At 46.5% G+C, this 17,631-nt stretch overlaps 1 protein-coding gene across 2 annotated transcripts; it reads left to right on the top strand.

The window, feature by feature from the left end:
- Positions 1–9,190: 9,190 nt before the first annotated feature.
- On the top strand, positions 9,191–16,255 carry TEX55 (testis expressed 55). Of its 2 annotated transcripts, none has more exons than XM_075072001.1 (4): positions 9,191–9,253; positions 10,575–11,027; positions 12,584–12,646; positions 13,302–16,255. In XM_075072001.1, the coding sequence occupies exons 1-4, from the start codon at positions 9,230–9,232 to the stop codon at positions 13,404–13,406; spliced, it is 645 nt and encodes a 214-aa protein (XP_074928102.1). In that variant the 5' UTR covers positions 9,191–9,229; the 3' UTR covers positions 13,407–16,255. The 2 variants fall into 2 exon arrangements, with proteins under 2 accessions (XP_074928102.1, XP_074928105.1); XM_075072004.1 differs by having other exon boundaries at positions 9,250–9,253; positions 10,569–11,027.
- The last annotated feature ends 1,376 nt before the right edge of the window (positions 16,256–17,631 follow it).

The following is a 17,631-nucleotide window of genomic DNA, read 5'->3' as shown; positions in this document are numbered from 1 at the left end:
ACCCTCCTAGTGAAAAAGTTTTTCCTAATATCTAACCTAGACCGCCCCCACTGCAACTTGAGACCATTACTCCTTGTTCTGTCATCTACCACGACTGAGAACAGCCAAACTCCATCCTCCTTGGAACACCCCTTCAGGTAGTTGAAGGCTGCTATTAAATCCCCCCTCACTCTTCTCTTCTGCAGACTAAACAAGCCCAGTTCCCTCAGCCTCTCCTCATAAGTCATGTGCCTCAACCCCCTGATCATTTTCACTGCCCTCCGCTGGACTCTCTCCAATTTGTCCACATCCTTTCTGTAGTGGGGGGGCCCAAAACTGGACACAATACTCGAGGTGTGGCTTCACCAGTGCCACACAGAGAGGAATAATCACTTCCCTTGATCAGCTGGCAATGCTCCTACTAATGCAGACCAATATGCTGTTAGCCTTCTTGGCAACAAGGGCATACTGCCGACTCATATCCAGCTTTTCGTTCACTATAATCCCTGGGTCCTCTTCTGCAGAACTGCTGCTTAGCCAGTCAGCCCCCAGCCTGTAGCGGTGCATGTATATCACACCATCTGACATGTGTTTGGATCCATGGCAGTCTCACGAAGGAAAACATAAAAGCCTCATTGCCTTGGACTTTGAAAATAAGAGTGGAAAATATATGGAATGACAGAAGTTGCTCCATAGTTAAGTTGCAGCTGAGTTTCCAGTATAAACCCAGTTATGACTCCCCCACTAAAAATCCACAGTAAAAGTCAGAGGGGCCTCAAAACTGGTAAGTTACATCTGAGGCCAAGATTGAATTTTCTAGAAAATTTGAAGTGAATTAACCCTAGGGCTCATTAGTTTTATCATCTTGGGGGTGGTGGAGAAGCTGTTAAAAGTCTTCTAATTTCCCACCCCCATTTTGGAGCAAAAAAAGAAAAAGAAAAAAAATCTAGAAGAAAAGACAGATGAATCCTACTTTTACAGGCCTCCTCTAGCTGAGATCTAGTCCCCAGGACCAACATTTACTTAATTTTAAAACATAAAAGTTATTAACATTTTCTTTAGTAATGTTGCTAGGGAACATTGGCTCTGGTTAGCTATCATGAGATCAATGGAATCTGCACTCACAAGAACAGACTGGGTATTGCAGGACTAAGGCAGAAGGGAATCAAGGGGTGATAGTGCACAGATGTCACACAATACTGTACCACCACAAAGAGCTGTTTGTGGGGTGAGGGGATGCTCAAGACTTGCTCAGGGGTGCAGAAGGAGAGGACAAGGGGAACTATTAGGGCTTTCCAACCTTCTCCATCCAACAAAGTTAATGTAATTCATCGAAAAATATTCCCAGTGCTGTGGGCTGAAGGAGTTTCTTTGGCTGCAGAAGCCATATTTGGAGGCACCCATTTTTGATACTCTACGTGCAAAGCAGGGTAACTGGGAGGCTGGCACTGCTCAAAGGTCAGAGCTCGGGTAGTTAGGGTGCCTCTTCTGCACATTCCTACACTTGAAAGGTTGGGATGTTTTTGTCCAGTTTAGGTGTGCATTTCCTGACTTTCTTTCTAGCGTGTGTTTTCTACTTATTTGTTCACATCAATGTTCCTGCTTGCAACCTTAGCAAAGATTTTTTGTGGAGTAATTGCACTATAAAAGCTATGCCAGGATACACTGTCAGACCCAACCCTGCAATTCTGAGCCTCTGCTGCTCTCTTGTGGGAAGAGCTGGAAGGGACACTGCAAGTGGATATTTTTCTGCCTGACAGAAGAGTTGGGTTTCTCCCCACACTCACGCTCAGCCCCCATCTGCCCCCAACAAATAAATGGTCATACCAATGTATGAAAACTTAACAGTTCAGTGCAACACCCCCTGCCCCAGCCCCCACGACAATATTATTTTAATCATGTTCTTATCATGTTACAGTCTTTCAAAAGCTCAAGGGTGCGACATGCCTCAGGAACACTGTTCAGAACCAGCCTACCAGGGGATCTCACATGTGGTAACATCCCTGACCTAAATCTTTCCTTCCCCTCTCCCTGGCTTCAGCTATATTCCCTTCTCCCTTGAATCTCCCCCATGTCTAACCCAAGAGCAGTCTCTTTCTCCCTTTGGGAGCTCAGCATTGGTATCTGTCTATAGTATTTTATATTGAAGCACCATCATAGTATCTGAGCACCTCACAGACTGCAACATGTGTATTCTCCCAATAGCCCCGTGAGATTAGGAAGTACTAGTCTCCCCATTGTATAGATGGAGAACAGAGCAATTAAGGCCCAGATCCACAATGGCATTTAGGCACCTAACTCCCATTGAGCTCAGTGGGAGCTAGATACCCAAATGTTATGTGCTTGCAACCTTAGGGGAGTATTGTGCGGGGGAACATACTACAAAAGGTATGGGAGAATACACAGCCAGACCCAGCCCTATGCTTCTGAGTCCAGTGGGACAGAGGGACCCAAAGACCTTTAAGAATCTGAGCCTAAGTCACACAAGAAGTGTGGGGTAAAGCCGGGATTTGAAGATAGGTCTCGCAAGTAATAAGCTAGTGCCCATTGGACCATCCTTCCTCTTACTTTTCTCACTGGCCACCTGGAGCCACCCTGCACAGTCACTCATTCATAATCCAGTATTCGGGAAGGGCTGGAATCAGGGCTGGATGGGGTTTTTAAAGCCCAGCCTGGGCTCAGAATGTTTCCAGGCTGGATCTGACTCAGATTGTGTAGTACTGGAGTGGATGTAAGTGATTTAATGTCATTTTTAAAAGTCAATATTATGAATGTTCAGTTTTGTAAAGGGTGTCGGGGTTTGCGATGGGCATGTCTGGTGTTTGTGGCATGTACAGCTCACTAAATCAACAACACGAATAAGAGACTCAAAGGGAACAATCTGTGAAAATTATTTGTTCAAACTCTTCACTGAATACTTACAGTAACAAATACAAGTAACAAATACTTTCAAAGCAACTAGGAAGCAGTTTGTTCATACTTTGCTAGCCAAAGAGGTGGCTACTTTGCTAGCCAATATGATCATAATAAATAAATCAACCAACTTGTCTAAATAACAACTGTGTGATCACACAAGGATAAATGCTAGCAGTGACTTAGTACACAGGCAGGACAAAACCAGAAGCAGATCTGTGGTGCAGATGTTAAAGAAGTGTTCCCTGAGACAGAGACTGAATCTATAATGGTTATCTGATTTCTCTGACAATCTATGTAAGTTTCAGCTTAATAGTGGGAAGAATGGCCATGGCTAAACCGTGATTCCGTAGGCACACAATAAAGGAGAGTGTTACTGATCTGCAGCTTGTGTTTTCTTATCTATTTCAAAGTGTTTAAGTTCCAGACCTAGCATATGGTGTGATATAAACAATAATATAATAATACAGTTTTGCTTTCTGAGTAGAAAAACCCATATGATTTATGTAACATGACCATTGTATTTAAGACATTGTTTTACTTAGAATTTTAATGTATTTAAAATGCATCTTCTTGTTTTTGTAATCTGTTCTTTTGAAAGAATGAACAGAGCAGTGATGTATATTTAATGGAGTAATTCATCGTGCTCCCTAGTACAAAATCCTAGCTTTCCAGACCCAGCAGCCCGATCTCTGCAAGAACATAATGTTGCAAACGAAGAGATCTGTTATTTACCAATGAGGCTGAGTTGAAGAGACATGCTAAAAGTGTCACATGGGGCTCAGGATTTACCAGAGGCTGGACTCTGCTTGAGGCCAACAGGAGGTAGAAGTCTGCTCAAGACTGCGCAACAGTGGGTGGAGGGTGAAATTGCACCCAGTGAGTCTGACACTGGAGTTGTATTGTGGAGGAAATAGTGCTAGTATGCTTCACCCACCATTGCCCAATCCACCCAGAAATCCAGAGTAGCTGCATATTTCAACTAAAACAGTAATGGTAGTAACTGCCGTAGATACTACCCATAGGCTCCGACTCCATGGGTGCTCCAACCCTGGAGCACCTACGGGGAAAAATTACTGGGTGCTCTGCACTCATTGGCAGCCAAGCTCCCCTCACCCCCCACTTCATCTCCTCCCCCACCCCGAGCGCACCGCATCCCTGCTTCTCCACTGACTCCCCGCGCTTCCCATCTGGCAACTGCCAAACAGCTGTTTGGCAGCATTAGCACGCTCTGGGAGGGAAGGAAGAGCGGGAACATGATGCGCTCAGGGGAGGAGGTGGGGAAGAGGTGGGGCTGGAGTGGGTATTTGGGGAAGGAGTCAGAATAGGGGCAGGGAGGAGGCAGAGTTGGGGTGGGGACTTTGGGGAAGGGGTTGGAATGGGGGCAGGGCAGGGGTGGGACGAGGCGTGGCAGGGCCTCATGGAAGTGGAGTGAGGGCGGGGCCGGGGGCAGGGTCAAGCACCCAGGGGAAAGAGGGGAAGTCGGCGCCTATGATACTACCCCATGTCATATGACTCAGATATTATGCTCTTCACTTTTATTACAAAAATCATCACAGAAATAGTTAACAATGATGGCATCTATGAGTATATCTACACTGCAAAAAACACCTGCAGCAGTGAATCTTAGCTTGGGTTGACAGATTGGGGCTCACAGGGCTCAAGCTATGGTGCTATAAATAGCTGTGTAGACCTTCCAGCTCAGACTGGAGCTTGGGCTCTGAAAACCACACCATCCACTGGGTTTCCAAGCCTGAGCAGGAATGTCTACACACTGCTATTTTCAGCACCATAGCGCAAGCCCCATGAGCCTGAGCCTGTAGACCTGGGCTCTGAGTGCTGGTCTACACTAGAAAGTTAGTTCAAGCCAAAATTCACATCCCTGAGAGACGTAGTTAAGCCAGCCTAAGGCCAGGTAAACAGCACTAGGTCAACAGAAGATTTCTTCCATCGACTTAGCTATCACCTCTCAGAGGTGGATTTACTACAGTGATGGAAGAACATCTTTCATCGCTGCAGTGTCGGCACTGAACTCTCCCGCTGTAGCTTTTCTAATGGGATTTTCAAAGACTAAAGAAGTTAGGCACCTAAATTCAATACAAGTTGGGCACCTAATTCATTTGGCAATTCCAGCCCAAGTGTCTTATAAATGTATTAAACTAAAATCAAGAAGCCTGTTCTCTGTCTGTTCCCCTCATTCTGTAAGGACCTTGACTTGCTAGTTTGCTTTTTAAGTATGTGACTTTGGTGGGTTTATTGAGAGACGGCTCAGCTGAAGAAGTGGGGTTTGCTTTTGCTCTCAAGGTGCTTAGGTTCATGCTCACCCTGATGTCTTCCAGGAGCGAGTTTCAGATTCATGGGCCTGTTATCGAAAACGCTCTATCTCCTGGACACTGTGCCATTGTTTCAGTGGAACATGGCTGTCATGATCACACAGTGTGAGAGTCCCTCATGTAACCTATCCTAGACCATTGCCTGGAAGGGTTTTGGAGATGAGGATCAAAACCTGGAATTTGAACTAGTATTCCCCCCAGAGCCAGTGCAGAAAGTGGAGCCGTGTGGTGACAGACTCTTGGTGGTCTGCAGTGCTGAGCAGATGTGCTGCAATGTTCTGAATCAATTACAGCTTTTTAAAAAAAAAAAAAAAGTCAACAGTCTCATATAAAAACACAAACTGAACTGCACAGAACTTAACTTCTGTTTCTCAGTTAAACATGCTTTATAAGTCCTGGGTCTTTCCCTTTCTCCCAGCAGCTACAACTTCAGGCTCTTGTATTCCAATCCCACCTCTGTCACACTGGAGTATGAACTGAACTACTTCAGAAGGCTGGTTACTGTGGTAACACAGCACAGCTTTTATCTCCATTTATTTCATCTGTTCTTTGGGAGAAATTGGCAATCTGTTTATTGGTGCCATCTGAAGAGGTTCGTAGAGCAATGAGCCAACTGTCAGGGCTTGTATAGCAGGGGAGGAGATGTATGAGAGAGAGATTCTCTCTTTCACATAAATGTGTACTATATTACATATACTTATATACATATCATATTGCTTTACATCCCCTACCCTCTCCACTAGTGATGCTGTCATAAACAGATAGCTAAGGGTTAATGTTTCTTTTACCTGTAAAGGGTTAACAAAGGGAACCACACACCTGACCAGAGGACCAATCAGGAAACCGGATTTTTCAAAGCTCAGGGAGGAAATTTTTTGGGTGTGTGTTTTTTGTCTGTCTCTGTCTGTGCTCTCTCGGCTATGAGAGATGATTTCTATCTCCAGGCTTTTCTAATCTTCTTTTCCAAGTTGTAAGTAACAAAAGGTAGAAGCACAATAGGTTTTTATAATGTTTTTTGTATTTACAATGTGTGAGTTTGCCTGGAAATGTTTTAAATTGTATTATTTTTGAATAAGGCTGTTTATATCCAATGATTTTCTTTTAAGCAGTTGACCCTGTATATTGGTCAATCCTTGATACAGAGAAACATTTTTAATGTCTTTGGTCTTTTCTTTTTTTTTTAGATATAAACGCTTTCTTTTTAAAACCTTTGTTTGAGTTTTTCTCTGGTTAAGGCTAAGGAACGAAGGGAGGGAAATCTCTTTGTGTTAGATTGACTAAGGTTTTGAAATTGCATAGCCTCTGGGTGAGGGGGAGAGACACTTTAATCTCTCTGGGTTTGTGTTTCAAGGAATTGAAGCAGGGAAAATCTCCTAGTAGTACCCAGGCGGGAAAATCTGGGGGGAGGTAAAGAGGGGAAGGAAAGCTGGGTTATTTCCCTTTTTTGTGAGGATCTGTCTTGGGGTCCCCCAGGGAAGGTTTGGGGAGACCAGAGGGCGCCAGAGACTGGAAATCTGGCTGGTGGCAGCGCTATCAGATCTAAGCTGGTAATTAAGCTTAGAGGATTTATGCTAGGCACCCACATTTTGGACGCTAAGGTTCAGAATTGGGATTTACGCTTATGACAGATGCTAACCTCAATCTCATGTTTGCCCAATTCTTTTACAAACACCGTTGTGCTTTCTTCCACACTGCCCTACACAGAGAACACTCCCCGATCTTGATCTGTAAGAGCCCCCATGTTCTGCCTCTTCAACTCTCTCCTCAAAGACCCACTGCCACTGTGATGCATGCATCTAATGATGTTGATAGTCAATTTAAATGAAAAACATTGATTGTATGTTTTCTACTTCTTCACAGAACTTTTCAGGGCAGAGACTGTGTCTGAAACAACAAAAATGTCAACAATGGGGAAGGCTCATGAATACAGGTGACTGAACTTTCACAGAAGCTAGATCAAGACTACCAAACACACTGCCAGATGAAATAAGAATGGTCACCACAGTCAGCACTAAATGCAAAGCCCGTCTCTTCACCCAAGCTCTTCCATAATAGATCTCTCAGCCACACCAATACTCCCACTCTTCTTAGTCAAAAATATTAAGAACTAATACTACTAATAATAAATAAATCCAAGCTTCCACTCACTAGCAAGGAAAGGGTGGAGAAAGAGATCTTTGTCATGTTTTTTTATTACTTGGAGGTGCTCAGGTACTAAGATAAGAAGTACCTGGTTGGATGAATAGATAGAATTTAGCCCTAAAAGATGGCTCTACTTCCATTTCCTTCAGGGTTGCACTGTACAGTATTTTGGTTTTGCCTTGCCCTCTAGTGTCCAAAATACAATTAAAAATATCTAGAGAATTATTCACAGTGAAGATAGTGAGCCAAGTTGTGCTCTTGGATACAATAGTACGAATCTGGAGGCAGTGGAGTTACTTTGGATTTATGCAGGTGTATCTGATTCACTAAAAGAAGCTGTTCTCTAGGCACTATTACCTGAGATGTGGATCAGAGCAGGGTTATCCTAGCTAATATCCCACAGGATGCAGAGAGCTGCCCCTACAGTTTTGCAATAGAATTGAGGGGGGGAGGGAACAGTATTTAAGCATTTATATGGCAAAGGAGGTGAGAGGTCTAGACCTGCTAAATTGCTTGAAGTAGTAAAATTCCCAAAGAAGTAGATGAGATGTGTGAGCAAACAAAGGGGCACTTTGGCAGGAACTACGGTGACCATATCTCCTCCTATTTTAGCCAGGACAGTCCCCTTTGTGAGCTCTGTCCCAGACGTCACAACTTTTTTGGCATAACTGAGCATTTGTCCCATTTGCTCTTGCCCTATGGGGACGGGGAGGAACGTTCAGCAAGAGCAAATGGGACAAATTCCCAATTTTACCTAAAAAGTTGTGATGTCTGTGATGGTGGCTTGAGCCTCATGCAGCAGGGCCTGGGCTTGGAGCAGGTCTCGGGCAAGATGCCTCCGGCGAATGATGACGCCAGGCGGCTGGGGCCATCGTCAGCCCTATGGAACAGGGCGAGTGACAAGCAGTGACGGCAGGCAACTCAGCCAGCGGAGAAAACAGGCAACTTGGGCAGCCCCTTGCACTGTCACTTACCAGGCATCCCATTTTCACTTTAGGGAAATATGGTCGCCCTTGAAGGAGCCCAAGGGCCACAATTAATGTGTACACAATAGCATAATTATATGTGCTCTCTCACCAGTGCATGCATCTTGTGGAGAAAAGTACCACCGGCATAGTTCGCAGTTTTGGTGAGGATGCATGGAGTCTCGCTTGTCAGTGAACCAAGTAGATATCAATTTATAGCAACAGCACAATGGAAAAGGCTGAGTTCGGTGTCTGAGCCCCTAAGCTCTGCCCCAGCTCTCTCGCTACCCACCTCCTGGGCCCACACAGCGCTCTATCTATTTCGCACTGGGCAAGCGGCCCGTGCAGACTAGAACCACTCCAGACTCCAGCCTGAGGCTCTGAGAGCCCAGCGCGCTTGCATGGCCCATGGACGCAGCACGGTCGCTGCCTCGCCTCGAGGCGCTGATGCCAAGCCCGGGAGCGACCCCCGGCATCCCGCCACGCACTAACTCCTCCCGTGCAGCCAGCGCGCGCCACACCCACGACAGGGGCCCGCCCCCTGCGCTCGCGCCCCGCCCCCTGCGGGGGATGCTGCAGCCGCCGGCCGCGCGGGGCGACCCACTCCCGGCTGCGGCACGAGCCCAGCCCCTGCAGCACGTGTCCGCCCAGCCCTAGAACTCAGGCCCCTTCCGCCCGGTTCCGCGATGGCCGGCAGGAGCCGTAGGCCGGGCAGCCACGTGACCTTCACGAGTTTCGGCCCCGCCCCTGCTCCCTGCGGACAAAGGGGGCGGAGCTAGAGGTTTGCTGTTCCCATGCCGACCGCCGCTAGCGTCTGTCCGCCCCACCCATACGGAGAGCGCCGAGAGACAGAAAAGGCCGGGGCGGCTGGGCGATGACACGCGCTTCTGCTCCGGGATGGAGGGGCCGGGGCCGGGGCAGGTGAGACCCCGGCGGGCTACGCCTCCCCGGACAGCCCCCCCGCCCCGGGTGTAACACCCTCCCGCAGCCCCTGCGCCGCCCGCATCATATGCGCCCCCAGGCACTGTGCCCAACTCACCCCGTGTCCCCTGGCATTGCCCCCAGCCTGGGCCCCCTCCACATACTGCTGCCCCCTTTACATCTCCCCCCCACACGCACACTCTGCAACCCGCATTGCCCGACCTCTCACCCCCTTGCTCACACACACCTGCTGTCCCCTTTACATCTCTCACACACACACACTGCCCCCCACATTCCCCAACCTATCACCCTGTTGCTCTCACACACACACCCCTGCTGCCCCCCCTACATCTTCCCCCCACACACACTCCCCCCCACATTCCCCAACCTATCACCCATTTGCTCACACACACATCTGATGCACCCTCTACACTCTCACCCTGCACAATACCTGTCTGATAAAATGTAAATCCCAAAACCGCACCATGGAGCCATGCTACCAGCTATCAGTTTGTCACACTGAAGCTGTGTGTTAATTTGGGCAAATCGTTGCTCTCTGTACATTCATTTCCCTCCACTCCATAAAATTGGCGGAGTGATATTCAGTCATTGTCATAATACCTAGCCCTTATCATCCATATAGCTCAACGTGCAGCACAAAGCAGGTGCAGGTCAATATCATTATCCCCATTTTACCAGTAGGATAACCGAGACAGGGAAAGGTCAAGTGACTTACCTGCAGTCACCCAGAGTAGTGAGCAGAAATTGGGTCTCCTGAGTCCCACAGCAAGACTCTACCCCCTGTTGAAGCACACTGCCATCTAAGGATGAAAAGCACTGTTTTGTATAAGCTCTCAGCTCTGTGGATATTCTTGTTTGCTGTAGAGTTTTTAAAACAGAAGCCTTTTAGAGAAGGTAGAATTACAGAGCCATGTGTTGCTTAAACCTCTTCTGAACTGGAAAAGAAAGAGACTGAAATCCTGGTCCTATGGAAGTCAATGAGAGTTTTGTCATTCATTGACTTCTATGGAGCCAGGATCTCACCCAGAAAGTAGCATCTCTTATATGAGGAATAGAAAATTAATATTCCCCTTTTCAGTCATACTGGAAAGAGATGAGGCTTCCGCCAGTGCCAACCTCTCCCAGAAATATGTACTATAGCAAATGGTGGAGGAGCCCTTGCTGTAGGAGCTGTAGCTGCAAAGGAATACTGGACCTCATCCCACTCTTGTATAAAAAGGTGCAGTAACGTAATGAGTCTAGTGCACAACTCCATGCATTTAAAATAGTTTTTAAAATGTGTTAAACGTTTTAGCCAGAGCCTGAAGAATTAGGAATGACTGAAGTGCAGGAGCCTGTCGAATCACCAGCAGCAGTGATTGAGTCACCTGGGGACCAGTCACCTATAGTTGAATTACCGACATCAGTGGACCAGTCACCTATAGTCAAATTGCCAACCTCCGTGGACCAGTTACCTACAGATGAATTGCCAGAATCTGTGGGCAGATTACTCATGGTTGAATTGCCAGAGGCCAAGGCTGAATCATCCGTGGCTGAATTGCCAGCTGTAGCCCAAGTACCTGTGTATGAATTGTCACCATTTGTGGGCAAGCCACCTGTGGCTGAACCAGCAGAGACTGTAGTCGAAACACCTGTGGCTGAATCAGCAGCAGTGGTCAAATCACCAGAAGCTGAAGAGCCTATGGTGTATGAAGACCCCTTTGAAGTTTCCCTTATGTACATGGAGAAACATAACATTCTGCAGATATTTCAGGTGAACTTTTCCTTTCCATCTCCTCCTCTTCTCCCAGTGACTCACTTGACCTAAAGTTAGCTTGTCAGCATTGTACTGAGTCAAATGTCTGTGCACAGGCTTCCTCTGGTCCTTGCCTCATATTGGCTCATGGCCAAACCATGGAAATTGGAAAGCTGATCATTTCCAGTGGTTAAAGCAGATCTAAGTAAGGAAGGGAACTTGGCCAGTCAGGGGGCTGTCACCCCAGGTCATGATCCTATTTGGTGATGCAGCATTATATCATCTTCTGATGACAGCATGCAGGAAGGGAAAGAGAATTGGGACAAAAAGAAATGTATCTGACAGGCATTCCCATCTCCAAGCAGCAGGGCCATATCCAAGCAAAGTGTGGCAGGAGAGCAGGGGGGATATATGGTGTATGCAGTTAGTGGAGCTGGGGGCAGCATATCCTTGGTGCTCTCCATTTCCACCCCTGCAAATGGCTTATGTACAATTGACCAGGATGGAGACTCCATACTGATGTGACAACACAAATGAGAGGCAAGGAGGATTCTGTTTCTCCATCCTCCTTTCTCACTCCCCCACAAAAATCCCTGCACTGAAGCCATTTGAAAGTATTTTTATGCATAATCTATTATTTATTACTCCAGCAGTACCTGGAGGGCCAAGACAAGGTCAGGGCCTTGTCCTGTGATTGTCTATCTACATTTAGGGCAGGGACTGTCAAGGGTAGGAGAAATGAACTATTATTAAATCCATGTTACAGATGAGGAACCAAGGTACAAGTCCATTTGACATGCCCAGGGTCACAGGGGAAGAAGCACAAATTGAATCCAAGTCTCCTAAGTCACAGTCCAGAGCCTTAGCCAAGAGTCTCTCCTTCCTTTCTCTGGTGCCCTCTGCCTCCACTGAGCCAGGAGGGAGGGTATCTTTCATCCCCTGTCTCCTGGGAAGGAAGGCAGTGAGTGTTTGTGAAAGGAGAGTGTGGTGGGTTCTTCATCTCCTTCTGCTACCTGCAGAGGAAACGAAGCTGGCTTTTTTATTGTCTTTTTGAGCCCAGGTCCTGCATTATTGCCCATGGTCCTGTTATGCTTCAAAATGTTTACAGCTAAAAATAATAGAACACATGTTAAAATCCAGGAACAGAAGTTAGACTTACGAAGGTAATTGCCTGGATCACTCTTCTTTCTTTTTCAGCAGACCAGTAACATATTAGCTTTGTTCCAATCCTTAGTGCTTCCAGCATTTCCCGTGGGTTCTGAACAATAATTGCCAGTGGCTGAGTAAACTTAGTATCCGATTCCCATAACATATTGTCCAGTCCAACTCATTGTATTTGTGCACATTTTCCAAATGTTCCTGTACCTGTTTCTATCAATACCAGTATTGCAAGCTCCTTGTTTCGTGTTCACACCTCTTTATTTTTCCATACATCCAGTACCACATCCCCAATACTCAGTAATCTCATCTCAAAAGACAGGGAATCCCTGCCCTAGGCAGAACTTTCTGCATCCTTGAACCTATTACCCACCTTCAGCAGGAAAATCTAATAACACTCTTACTTTCTTTCTCAGGAGATCACTGAAAACTTGGTGTATGAGAAGCCTGATGACCCCTTGCAGTTCATGTTGCTGCAGGTATGGAGTGTTTTGGGGGACACACTGAGCCTGTCTTTTAGGTCTGCAGCAGAATTGTGGCTGAGCAGGCCAGAGCTGCAGTGAAGCCATGAATATTCCTCTTGCCATGAGCCTTGGCACTTGGAAGAAGGAGGATAGGACTGGGGAAGAATGCCCTCGTTGACAGGGTCTGAGTGTGTTTTAAAGGGGCAGGACATGGCAGGTTGGGGAAACAAGGCTGGAGGGTAGGGTCAGTATGTGGAAGGGAAGGATACAGCAGGAGACAGTGGGGTACCCAGGTCCTACAAGACAGTGTCTGGAATTGTGAGGGGAAGATCCTGGACAGAGAATGATCTATCAGCAATGGGAGGGTTTTAAAATACAGAGAACTAAAAGCTTGTGAAGTGAGAGACAGTGGGGATGGGGAGGGTTGGGGGGAGCACAACAGGAGATAGGAAGGGATTACAGTAAAGACAAAAGAGAAGGAAGGGCAGAAAGAGGATACCATTCATCAGTCCCTTCTCCCAGGGAGACAGTCCCCACTGTTTTTAAAGGAGACCCAAGCCTTGTCCTGTACTTCAGTTTTCAGAGCTGGCAAAAGCGGTTGTGTTGCTACCTCTGGGTTCCAGTGTTATGGCATTGGAGGGTGACTTGACCACTTTCTTCTTCTCCCCAGGTACAGTCCATGATGAACAAGCAGCTGGAAATGGAGGAGGAAGAGGAGGAGCTGGGTGGTGACAGCTTCTACACAGCAGAGGACTTTCCTGGTGGCCACCAGTGACCTTGGCAACATAGTTGTTAGCACAGGGCCTCTGGCTAGCACTGCACTCTCACGCTTGGTGGAAGTGGTTTTGAACAGATCTGATGGTAACTGAGCTCCCTGACTTCTCTTGTTCTGGGTACTGCGCTTCCAACTGCTTGTAAATTATGCAACTGCATGTTATTAATGATACACAAACCTCCTAAGAAACACACACACAACCCCCTGAGCTTTCCTGCCAAACCCACCACACAGCTTGTACACACAGAGGCTACATTTCTGTGCACACAGACCCTGCAGCTCTGATCACACATATGCCCAGACAACAGCACAAACCCACAGCAATCAGACTTAATGGCTATAGACTCAGCCAGCCCTTGAACACTTATACACATCTCTACCTTCTCTGTTCTTTTTTTTGGTGGGGTGCAGTCTGTTCCAAGCTGTCATAACAATCCACTATGTAACAGTTTGGAACTCCAGTGTCCACACTGGGAGGGGACTTTCTCTGTCCCTCTCCCTCCCAGAATCCCCTTGCCCCACACTGGAAGGGACGGTTTCCCCCTCAGCTATCCCTGCTGAGTTCAGATCACTCTGTCCTTTTGTATTCTTCTCTTTCTCACGGCATGTACAATTCCTGTACACACACAACTAGAAGGTGAAGTTAAGGTTGCAGAGACGTGTGGTTTCAGAGCATATCACCTCTTAAAAACAATAGTTGAATAAAAAACAAAAACAAGTGTTAGAAACCCAGGAAATTTATAGAGTTAAAGGGTACTTCTCAAACAAGTAAATCAAATTACTGTTATCTGTCATTCAAGTTACTTATACGTAGGATGACCATATTTCCCAAAGGAAAACGGGACACCATGCATGGCTGGCCCAAGCACCCCCCACCCCAGGGCTGGCTGGAGCCACTCACCCAAGCCTCCCTCCCCTCCCCACAGGGCCTGAGCCGCTCACCCAAGCCCTGCTCTCCCCTACGCCAGAGCCCTGCCTCCCGCCCCAGGCTGGCATTGCCAGTCGTGCCCCCACCCCCCCCCATGTTCCTCTGCACCCCACTTTTTTGGAAAAAGTGGGCTTTTGTCCCATTTGCTCTTACCAACTGATCAAGTAGGCAAGACCAAACGAGACAAAGGTCCACTTTTTCCAAAAAAGTCGGGACGACTGGGACACGGCTTAAAAAAGGGACTGTCCTGGGCAAAATGGAATGTATGGTCACCCTACTTATATGGTCCTCATCACCATAGTATCTGAGTGCCTATCTCCATCTCCTTAGAAATGTCTGCCTATACTGCAGGTATAGAAAATGTGCACCGTAGAACACTGGCTTTATAATTTATTTCATGCATACCTATCTCCAGTACTTAGTGTGCTGTTTTGGCACCACACTGAACTTCGCTCATTTTACGTGAGTGCTTTAATATCATGATCTAGGTCTTTGAGGTTTATATATAGTCGCATGCTAGCTCTGTATCTAATGGCATTTGAATAGTTACCTAATGCCGGTCCTTTCCACTCAAGGATTTCCAAGCACTCAGAACTATTAGTTAATCTACTGTATTCCATTTTAGAGGCACGTGAGTGCCATCTTTCTTTTCCAAATAGAGCATGATCTTGTAAGGCAAGGAGGGCCAGATTTTTACAGGTCTTTAGGTGTCTAAAGATGCTAATAAGCACCTAGTGGGTTTTTAAAGTGTCCTTAGCAGGCTAGGTACTTAACTCCTATTGAATCACTTAGGCACTTTTGAAATTCCCATTAGGTGCCTATCTGGCCCTGAGTGCCCTCAGCACCTGAGAGAATTGGACCCTTAATGAAATGTGGGGAATGATTGTTTTCAGGCTGGTGGTATTTGTCTAACCAAGACTTTTTGTAAAACCCTTTGATGTGCACTGGGTATGACCGTTAGGAAGGCTGGAAAGCAGCAGCATTACTGTATGATTAAGACTGAAGCTTTCTAGCTTTTTGTGGCCACCTATCAAGGGAAACTTCATTTGAGATGGATAAGTTAGTGTGTCTTTCTGATTCTTTTGTCAGGATATTGCTGTGAAACAGAGTTAAGGTGCCTGGGGTGCCTGGCTTAAAAAATGCAACTTTAACTCTGAATTGACTGGGTTTCTAACATTTAAGCATTGTATTTTGTTGTTTGTTTTTTAATTTCTAACATTCCTGAAAGGCCATATGCACTCAAACCATTGATGAGCCTCCAACTGTAACTTCACATTACTGAAGTTTTTTGTGGGGGCAATTTCCTCAGTTTCTTTTAAATGGCCCTAAGGTTGGCTGGAGAGGAGCCCTGACCTGTTCCCACAAATCCTGTGAGTTTTGCAAGAGGGGAGGCTCAAACTGGCAGTCCTTAGAAGGTCCAGGGGAAAGAATACCTCATGGGTCTGCTGACTGCATCAACTCCTGCTACTAACATCTCCACCCATTCTTGGAGGGGAGGCTTCGCATGGGTGCACATAAAGGGAGCTGAACTCCTGCAGACTTCTGTAGGTCCACAGGAACAAGGCTCCTCTCCTGCAGGGACCAGGAGGTGCATAGGAATATAGCCCCATTCCTTTCAATTGCGTGATGTTTGAAGGAGTGGAGCTGGCTGCCTATGGCTGGCAAAAGAGTTGGGGTGAGGATTGTAGAACTAAGAAAAACTTCCTTCTTGTTCCTCAGGAGGTTCACTAAGAGAAAGGACTGGCTGAAAACAGGGTTTTGATGGGGTAACTGTTACCCCATTCCCCTGAACCTCCTGCAACCCACAGAAATAGGGAGACCCACTTGTGAACCTTCCAGTGGAAAAATATCACACACACCCTTTTGACGAGCCTTCCAGGTTGACCACATTACACATTTAGCTCTCTCTCTGCCAGGAAAAGGGCTGGACACTTACATTTAAAAAAAAAAAATGAAAGCTAAGGTCTCCAGCAATCACGTGATGTCTTGTGTTCAGATTACCAGAGCTGACCTTCCTGGCAGCGTTACAGAAGGAAATTTAAATAACTCTTAAAAATCAAATTTTAAAAACTATATTTTGGACCTGGGTATCTCCGCTAAGGGAGTCCAGTAGATTTTATCACTGTCCTTTCTATCAGAAGAATTATTTGAAACCCCCAACATTTCTATTTAGGATGTCATAAATCAGAACCCCTTGTCCCATTTGCTTCAAAGTTAGAAAAAAAATTAAAATCTGTGTTAGCCCCAGCTATAACCAGATAATTTTGAGGGTGATATTTTGAGGCCTTGCAGGGTGCGGGTGAAGGGGGTTCTATCAAGGGGAAGAGGGAGCAAATTAGAGTTTAAAATGGAAACTTAGTTGCAGTCTTGCCTTTGGAAGGGCTGTCCCTCTTCTGTAATGTTTCACCCTAAGCCATAGTCCCCTGTTGATAAGTGGATACAGAGTGGCACAACTGGCTCTAATAGCAACTGGCAAACTTCTTGTTGTTTTCAATGCTCTGAAGGAACTCTCAGTCCACTGTAGGACATGGTACCATCCCTCAGACTATTTCATATACAAATCTGACTATTCTATATAGGTTCTTGAACCGTGCTCATCACCGTAGTATCTGAGTGCTTTCCAGTGGTGTATTATGCAAGGTGACTAACATCTGTCACGCATTGTTAGCACTGTTGCCAACTTTCATGCCATAAATTGGCACCCCGACTTTCACAATGAGCCAAAAATCAAGCTAATCCCATTTCAAAACCGGGCCAAAACAAGCCAATCCCTAAGAACCCCAACACTGTATGTGACTAGATTCCCCCTGCATGCTGTCAGGACTGTGGTGGACCTGCTGTGCACCCCAACTCTCTCCCCCGCTTGCCCGCTCCCTCTTGCCCCTGCTTGCCGGGAGCCAATCAAAAAAAAAGAAGCAACAAGGTACAACAAGCTACAAGCCAAAAACTAGCCAACAAGCAACTCAAAAGCCAATTAAGCTAAAAACAAGCCCAATTTCTGTGGCTTTTTTTGTGGGTTTGGCATGTCTGATTGTTAGTTCTCCCCCTGCAGAGAGAATGAGAGAAGTGTGTGCAATAGAGTGTCTTGTTTGGGTAGGGGGGCAGTTTGTTTTGTTTATTAATGTACACACTCCTCTGCACTTGGAGCGGAAGGTGGTGAGGTTTGCAGTTGTCCTTATCTCCTGAGGTAGTTCATACCACTGTCTAGGACCCGGTTTCAGAGGGGTAGCTGTGTTAGTCTGTATCAGTAAAAACAACAAGGAGTCCTTGTGGCACCTTAGAGACTAACAAATATAT

The sequence above is a fragment of the Chelonoidis abingdonii genome, chromosome 1, assembly GCF_003597395.2.
Source record: "Chelonoidis abingdonii isolate Lonesome George chromosome 1, CheloAbing_2.0, whole genome shotgun sequence".
Classification (NCBI taxonomy): Eukaryota; Metazoa; Chordata; order Testudines; family Testudinidae; genus Chelonoidis; species Chelonoidis abingdonii.
This window is presented reverse-complemented; position numbering and strand designations above follow the sequence as displayed.

What these genes read in the sequence shown, in the direction of transcription:
- TEX55 (XM_075072001.1), top strand. Translation starts at nt 9,230, where the DNA reads ATGGAGGGGCCGGGGCCGGGGCAG. An exon ending in AGGGGCCGGGGCCGGGGCAG is followed by an intron (nt 9,254 to 10,574) that starts GTGAGACCCCGG and finishes TTTTAGCCAGAG; the next exon opens with CCTGAAGAATTAGGAATGAC. An exon ending in TGCAGTTCATGTTGCTGCAG is followed by an intron (nt 12,647 to 13,301) that starts GTATGGAGTGTT and finishes TCTTCTCCCCAG; the next exon opens with GTACAGTCCATGATGAACAA.